The sequence below is a fragment of the Seriola lalandi genome, unplaced genomic scaffold, assembly GCF_002814215.2.
Source record: "Seriola lalandi dorsalis isolate HSWRI2012SDOR001 ecotype SW California unplaced genomic scaffold, Sedor1 jcf7180002054585, whole genome shotgun sequence".
Classification (NCBI taxonomy): Eukaryota; Metazoa; Chordata; class Actinopteri; order Carangiformes; family Carangidae; genus Seriola; species Seriola lalandi.
This window is the reverse complement of record NW_019525138.1, coordinates 3,717,098-3,725,943: the sequence shown is the minus strand read 5'-3', so window position 1 is coordinate 3,725,943 and position 8,846 is coordinate 3,717,098. Positions and strand designations below refer to the sequence as shown.

Sequence of the window (8,846 nt, the reverse complement as noted above, 5' to 3'; positions counted from 1 at the left end):
AAAAATGTCAGTATAATAAGTCATAAAAAACGTCAAAGTATAGTAAAGCACAAAAACGTCATAGTATAGTATGTCATAAAAATGTCATAGTATAGTAAGTCATAAAAATGTCATAGTATAGTAAGTTGTAAAAATGTCATAGTATAGTAAGTCATAAAAATGTCATAGTATAGTATGTCATAAAACGTTATAGTATAGTAAGTCATAAAAATGTCATAGTATAGTAAGTCATAAAATGTCATAGTATAGTAAGTCGTAAAAATGTCATAGTATGTAAGTCATAAAAATGTCATAGTATAGTATGTCATAAAAATGTCAGTATAATAAGTCATATAAAATGTCATAGTATAGTAAGTCATAAAAATGTCATAGTATAGTAAGTCATAAAATGTCATAGTATAGTAAGTCGTAAAAATGTCATAGTATAGTAAGTCATAAAATGTCATAGTATAGTAAGTCGTAAAAATGTCATAGTATAGTAAGTCGTAAAAACGTCAAATATGATAAGGCATAAGACGGTCATAGTCTAGTAAGTCATAAAACGTCATAGTATGCCACAGCCAACTGGCAGGTTAGAACTCAGAACCTTCAAGTTGCGAGGCAAAAGTGATAACCACTGCACCAAGAGTTAATATAGAAAGTCATGAAAATGAATGAAAATACGTCATTGTAAAGTAAGGTATGAGAACGTCAAAGTATGTCGTTAAAACGTCACAGTACAGTAAGGTATAAAAACACAGTACAATTAGGCATAAAGACGTTATAGTATGAGTCATAAAAATTATTTTTGCCTATATAGTCAATAATTGTGATCTGGGACACCTCAGGACATCCCAACAAAAACAGCAGCGTACTGGTGACCATTTTTAAAGACAGAAGTTTGCTCCCAGCTTTGCAGTATACTGTATACAAGACATACACAGCACGCTGCGTAAATACTTGATTCTTTATTCTCAAAATTAAATTGAAAAACAGACACTGTGTTTACCATTAAATCACATAATGATACAGTTTTGTCAGTGTCGGTCGTTACATTTGTATTGTATCAGTCCTCTTACATCACAGAGTTACACCGGTATAAGTTTCATCAGTCAGGACCGTCTCCACATGAGATTTCGAGAGGAGGAAACACAGCTGCATGGCCTCTAGGGGTTGAAAGTTAGAAGTCTGTTGAGCCTATGACTATATCCAGCATCACATCTGTGGTGTAGCGTTGTGCTGTACATCACGCCATGCTACATCTCTTCTGTAGGGTGAGGGGAAAAAGCATTATAGTGTCACCGCTACTTCAGCCCAGGCTAAGAACACTGCCATCTGGTGGTCTCTGCATGCTCTGTGGTATTTTTACAGTTTCACAATGTACAGTTCTACAACATCACACTTAGGTGTGGTCACAGTTACTCAAGGCTACACCCAGCTTTGATGATGGGTGCGGTCTGATGTTAATAGACTTGATACTTTCAGCCCATAGAGGCCAGTGCAGTTCTGCTTTGACTCCACACAAGATTTAGAGTAAATCTCCTGTATATGTGAGTACCAATTGTTATGAGGTGAATTCTCTTTCACATTTAGAAAACTTAACTAAGGCACATTTCATAGAAGGTTTGACACTGTCACTTGTCTGCAAAGCAGGTTGCAGGTCTTACTTTTAAATGTTCAAATACTTTTTATTATCACACACTGTACATTTTTAAAAAATGTACTTTAGTCTTACTTTAATGAGCCGTGAAAGGAAAAATTCACCTCGTAGTTCTTTTAGTTTCCTGTCCCAGAAAACTGAAACTCTTAGGACAAAAGTTACACTATTGGAACTCACCCATACATTTAATAGCTACATGTTTTACATCTTAACCTCCATCGCATTGACAGGCAAAATTAAAGAGGATGTTCATCCATATCAAGAAAGAACAGATTTCTTTTTTTCCTACCTGAAGTAAACAAAGCAGACAGTTATCCAGGTTTTGAGATGTACAGCATGGTTCTGATTTCTTACAACACTCCCACAGCAGTTATGGTGAATGGAATTTCATATGTGGTGCTCAAAGCATAAAAAAAAATCTATTTCAAAAAATTTAATCCACAGAACTCACTAACAACAGTTTTAATAGGGACTACTTTTTTCTTTAGAAGGTACAGTAGTTCCTGTGAAAACTGTTACAACTGGCACAGTCATTGGAAAGACACACCGTTGTTGAATCTTTCACATATTTATGCTCACAGCACAAAGTATTAAAGGTCCCATATAGTATAAAGGCAGATCTCCATGTCTTCTTTGATAATGTAGCAGGTCTAAGTTCTATATTAATACTGTACACAGAGAAATGAATACAGCCCGTATTCAGAAACTGAGCCTTAAAACGAGCCGTCAGGACTGCTGTAACTTTGTGATGTAACAACAGATAATCTTCTGATTATCTCTCTGACCTGTTGTTACTAGAGCTCCAGAGAGAGGCCTGAGAGAGGAGATGTAAAACTACATTGGGATAGTTTTTAACATATCTTTAATATATCTTCTTATGGATCAAAACTTCAAATAAAACATTGTAAAAGTGTAAAATCTGTGACCTTTAAATATCTGTAACTCTGTAAGTGAATTCCATACACCTTGACTGTTTTGGGGTGGAGTCAGAAAACTCTCAAAACCTGGGCAAATAAAGGAAAAAACAATTAGCAGCTCAGTCAAACTCATAATGACTTATACCAGTGCAACTCTGTTCCTCACATCACAGTCAATATGCAATCGCAAAGTTTCTCTCCTGTTCATTGTGTTATTGAAGAATTTCTCTGTTGTAAATGTTGCTTTAACAAGATCTTACAAACTGCTTGTTCACTAAAAACAATATTAATCAAAAAAAAGAAAAAATGAATCAATGAAATCTGAGAATCAGTACAGTACATTATTACTGCAGGTACAATCACCTACAGTGTATACAGCTTATAACTAATGTTACAGAATATAAGATTTCGTGTGAGTATACAATTAATTGAAGGTACAGTACTATGAGTAGTGTGCTTATCAGTTTTGATGCTATCGCTCAGCACAAATTTATTCCACATATACTGCTGATTTTCTGGCTATATTCTATTCTCTCTGGTGTGTTTCAGTACACTTTTTTTTTTTTAATCCTCATCTTCTTCCTCAAACATCTGACTTCTTGTATTTCACATCATCCGCCTCGGTTCAGACAGAGAACAGACTTTTCTGTTTTTCTTGCAGGTTTGTTTCTTTTGACGACCACATTTGTGCCCTTTAAGAAGGCAGTATTAACAGGTGAGGCTAAAAGGTGAAACACCTGATGAGATGTGTAGTTTACTACCGTTAAAGCCCTTTTGCTGACAAGGCAGGGACAGGAAAGCTGTATTTTTTTAAAAAAGCACACTGATCACCGACTCCATCTAGACTCACGGGGTCTGGGAAGAGTCCTGAATCAGTCTGTCTCTGGGTAGTGACGCACTGTAAGAGGCAAATAACTCAGGCTTTGAAAAATGAGCCCCGGCAGGTGAACATCTACACGTATTCCTCCTCACTTCACACCACATGCTCCTTGTATGTTTGGCTGCTGTCCATCACTATTACCCCAAAATGTGAGCACGTGCCTTTTTTTTTTTACGAAAGTACAACTAAACAATCAAGAGCAAAGCCTGATTTTTATACTGCTCTGCCTTTCACTGTGCTTTCCATGCTAGAAGATCAAATAGAAATCAGTTGTAGCTTTTATTTACATTATCTCTCAGCTAATAGAGATTACTGTAAATGTGAATCGTTGTGACGCAGTTCATCCGCTGGTCATATTTCATTTATTTCGTAGCTCTATGCGATAATGCGGCTGAATCGGAGCGTTAACAGCCGAGGGGAGGATAGTGCAGCGCTGCACCAGAGATCCACCTCCAGCTGGTCCGAACTGAGGGAGAGCTCAGTATTCCCCCGGGGGAGTCGAGGCCTTCTCCAGGGAGTCATAGTGAGCTTCATCAAGCTGGTCGTCCTCCACTTCGTCCTCGTCATCAGAAAGGGGCGGTTTGGCCGGCGCCTCCACAGCCGGCTCGATGGGTGGATCATTGCTGGGAGAAAGTAAACAAAAAAATACAGTCAAAAAAAAACATCTAGTTTCATTTTTTTTGGGATAAAACGTAATAGAAAGCATGCGTTCAAGTTTAAAATAATGGCAGAAAAGGTCAACGACAGCACAGCATGACACCGCTCTTTTTCAGCAACAGGGAAGTTGGGAAAAAAATAAAAAATAAAATACAGTTAAGTAAATAAAAGTGATGAGTCATGCAAAAAAAGAGGAGGGAAAGTTGAGCATGATGCAACACATTTCAAGTATTATGCCCCACAGTCAGATGATGATGTCAAACAAAAAAAAAAAAACAGTGAAATAACCCAAGAGCCACACCATGACACCCACAGCTGACATGACCATGAAGCAGTTTTTTAGTGATGCTGAAAAACGGAAAGAGGAAATGGTTGCATCAAGACCCTGAAGACCCGAGGTCAGTCACTTACGATGGGTTTTTTGGTCTCTCAAAAGCGGGCGTAATCAGGCCCTGTACTGAAAAGGCAAAGACAGTCCCCACGTGTCAGCATTTCAGGATCTTCTCAAAAACCAAGTGACAGATTATAATATAATACATGACAGTGTAGAGTTATGATATACTGTGTGTTCTTACATGGTTTGACACTATACAGTATGTACATTTAACTACTATTAACACAAGCTGCCAATATTAAAAGGGCTCTTTAAGACTCATTGTGCAAATAAATGAGACCATGACTGAGATGACTGGGAGCCTCCATTTAAACCTTCGCGGTCTCCTGTCTGAAGCAGGATGCTGTACAGGGGATCCGACTGTGACCAGAGACTGGTTGTTTGTGTTCAATTACTCAAGTGAAACTTTGAGGAACTGGTGGTAGAACGTGAACTGACACCTGGATAAGAGTCTGATCAGCTGAACTCAGAGAAAACACCCTTTAAAATGAACAATAGTGTTGTTATATTACGGATTTCAGACATTAACCAAAGGGATTTAGGAAAAAGAAAAGGCGGCAACATCTAATTAATCAATTTATCTAAGCAGGAAAACCCCCTATAACTGGAGATACAAGGTTTTTATATGACAGCAACATGATATTATGACATATTTTACAGTTTACTGGTCAACAGCCTGGACAAAGGCCCTTTTATACAGCACAATATATATATATTTTTTTTTTTTGCATTTTCTTTGTATAATTTTACTTAAGTTAAAGTTCAAATGCAGGACTTTAACTTACTTTTACTAAGTGTTTTTCTGTTGTGGTGTCACGACTTTTACTCGAGTAAATGATCAGATGCTTCCTTCAATGATGCACAATATAGAAAACAGTGTTGGGCCCTGTACAAGCTGCCAGTCAAACTCAATTATGGTCCAATTTGTTCATAGTCATTCTCTATGAATCTAAAATTATTGTAATAACATAATGATATTAAAATGTTACATGAATACATTCACAAACACAAACACTTGAGGTCTCTACAAACTGTTAGAGTAACATGTAAATTATGACCCAGATATATGTATATCAGAACCCAGGGAACCAAAATAAAAGAGGCAGGCACACAGACAGGCAGAAAAACCACAGCACACTGAACAAAAACTAAAACAGACACTGACAATATAAAAATGAATGTGCTGCGATTCAGACAAATACACACAGTTGAGTTGAGAAAAGGTACCTGTGCTAGCAGCAGGAGGAGCAGGCCAGTGGGTGTATGGCATTGGCAGGTCAGGGCGGGTAGGATGCAGTGTAAAATACGACTGTGCACTGAACACACACACACACACACACACACACACACACACACACTCTCTACTGTTTCATGCAACAAGGCCGGTGGTGGGAGGTTATGGCGGGAACCGTTGCAGTTCCAGAAATGTCGACATGAGAAGCGACACCAAAATGTGCAAGAAGAGCCGCTGGTTAATGTGTTAAAGCAAGAGGGCGGCCCCTGTTTTTGTGAGCTATGAGAAAAGGAAGGTTGATTTTTTTTTTTTTTTTTTTTCCGTTAGGATGCAGTGATCAAAGTTAAAGAGTTCAGAGTTTCTTTAAGTGCTGCTTTTTACCCAGCAGCTCTAAAATAAACATCATTCGTTTTACAAGCTAAAAAACAAAGCAGAAGAAATCACATTTGGTCCTTGAAGATAAATAAAATAAAAACATATTTAACAAAAAAGAAAAATTCAAGTTATTTCTAATTGAATGCAAAAAAAAAAAAACCAAAAAAAAAAACACCTGTATAAAAAAAGCAAATGAACAGAAACAACAAAAATGTCCAGCTGAATAAATTTATTTTATGCTTTAGTCTTAGAAATTCACCATACATTTGAGGTCATCAATGTTACACTCCTTGGTGCCCCCAAAGCATGCATATAGATAAAGTCTCTGTACAGTATTCAGATTTTTTTTTTTTTTTTCCTCTTTCACAACAAAACTCCTCAAAAAATAAAAGCACATTAGCTGATGCAGGAGTTATTTGGCCACAGGTGATTGGTGTGCTATCTCTGCAGCGATGGCAGTCATACCTTGGATTTTATTCTAGTGGAGAAAGAAGAAACACTGGCAGCTTCCAGTCGTTTGCACTCGACTTTTGTCTCTAAATTAAATCAAAACAGAGATGGAGAAATAAAAAAAAAAAAAAAAAAAGAAAGGTGGGTTGGCAAAGCTGAGGGGGAAGACAAGTGTTAGGTCACGGACGAACAGAGAGGGAGAGGGAGAGCAGAGAGACAGCAGACGTATGCAGCGAGGACAACATCTCTACAGTGCAAAGAAGTCCATCCATGTTTTTCTTAGTGAAAAAAAAGTGATGCAGAGATTTCTTTTCTCTAACATAAAAGAAAAAAATATATTTTAAGACTCTTTAAACACTCGACCACGTGAAATATTTAGTAAAGACAGACATTTTTTGCAGAGTAGAAGGAATGGAAAAAGGTGCACAGTTTAAATCTTCACCTCCTCTCTTTGGTACAGACAGAACTTGGATGAGATTTTCTCTCTTTTTCTTTCTTTTTTTTTTTTAAACGCATAAGATTAAGAAGATGACAGTATGAGACAGACCGATTCCTGGTGAGCCAGTTAGTGGACATCAGATGTCAACAGAGGGACAGTGGTTAGTATAGACAGGCACTAACTGGACTGACATACAGACAAGCAGACCAGCTTCTTTATTAAGCACAGAGAGAATCAGACAAACACTTCTTTTATCGTCAAAACATGATGCTTTTTTTTTTTTTCTTTTTTTCTTTTTTAACTCACTGGAGGTTTAAAAATCACGCCTTTAATTTGCAAAGAGCACAGTACAAGAAGGCTGAATGAGGTTTCAACGTCAAATTAACTCCTCTCCCCCGTCGATGCTGCAGAGAGGCTGAGCCGCAAATCTGTACACTGGATAAAAAGGTGGCGCCGTTACACCACTTTGTTTCATTATCGCAATACTGCTGACGCCTCATTTGATCATCTGGATCCAGAAGTTCATCAGCATAATCTGTTGCTGGCTGTAATTCTGAGGCTTGCCATAAAAATATATTCACGTTAAATCGTTTAACAACATGTCCGAATGTAGAAAAAAAAATGTAGAAAATGAGAAGCGATGTGCACCGAGCCAAACAGCTGTACCAGTTGTCTTTTCTTTCATGCATGAACCTGGCTAGGGCTGCAACTATGGGTCAGCGATTAATCAGCCGATTATCTTTTTTTTCGAAATTGATTTGTTAAGTCTTTCAAAAAATATGTCCTTTTCTTCCATTTGATCTTTTTGTCCGACCAACTGTCAAAAACTCCAAATATACTCACTTTAAAATAATATAAAACAGAAATAAATGCAGATTTAAAAGCTCCAGCCAGTAAATATTTGACACATTTGTCTGGTAAATCACTTAAAAACTTAAGTCGACCGACTGGAAATTGTGCAAGTTGGTTAACAAACTAATAGCTTCAGCACTAAACCGACTCAGAGCCTTGTCTGTCCGTCAGGGACGAGGGTTAGTTGACCCCATTCAGCCTTGGCATGATATTCACACACCACAATAGATAGTCATAGGACCCCGAGAGCCGGGGGTCTGTGTGTCTGAACACAGTGTCCCTCCGTAAAAAGGTGTCGGAGAACGAGTTTGAAGGCTGATACTGAAAACGTTACAGATTGTTCACAGAAAGTCAGAAATATAGATGATTACTTTTATAAGGTGCGTTTCTTTATGAACCGATCATAGATACTGTATGACAAGCACTTCTGTATGGCACACGTATGTACAGTAAACATTCCCATCACATTGTCTCCGTCCCAGAGGGTCAAACATTTACATTAGCTGTTCACTACTCGTGATACATAACCTCTTATCTCAGAGGAATACAAAACCTCACAGCATGAAAAGGTAAAATTAGTGTTAAATACTGAAAGACCCAGTAAAAGTATTGATTGTAATGTGTTTTTTTTTACATTATGAAAATCCTCTTTGGGATCAACAACTTTAACTTTCCACCCTGATTTACATATCCTTCACATTGTCATTCTGATGGAGAGCACTGACATATATGAAAATCAGGTTCCTTTGGTGGGGAAATATAAATCCCCATGGCGATATATAAAAGAAATGTACATGCATGAAAGACAAGCAAAAGATACATTTTCCTCAGAGAAAATGTCCATCATGTTGGTTTTAAATATTGGGATGGCACAGAGTCCATTTTGTTCTGGTTTGGCCCGGCGTGGCCGCGCACCGAGGCTTCACCAGCGGCCCGGTGCGGCAACCGGCCAGTTAGACAGCACAAGGCAGGAGTGGAGGGAAAACGGGAGGGGGGGGGGGGGGGGGGG

General features: G+C 38.0%; 1 protein-coding gene across 6 annotated transcripts in view; it reads right to left on the bottom strand.

The window, feature by feature from the left end:
* The window catches only part of baiap2b (BAR/IMD domain containing adaptor protein 2b), an 81,301-nt gene that overhangs the window by 8,449 nt on the left and 64,006 nt on the right, over positions 1-8,846 (bottom strand). For 2 of the 6 annotated variants that reach the window (XM_023418949.2, XM_087177297.1), the window contains one exon: positions 933-4,059. The exons of 1 other annotated variant lie outside the window; for it this stretch is intronic. In XM_023418949.2, coding sequence (XP_023274717.1) covers positions 3,915-4,059 — 145 coding nt within the window. In that variant the 3' untranslated portion in view covers positions 933-3,914. Of the gene's footprint in view, positions 1-932; positions 4,060-4,504; positions 4,551-6,310; positions 6,633-8,846 lie in introns of those variants that run through there. 3 more of the 6 variants (XR_015437986.1, XM_087177299.1, XM_087177296.1) reach the window with 3 other exon arrangements.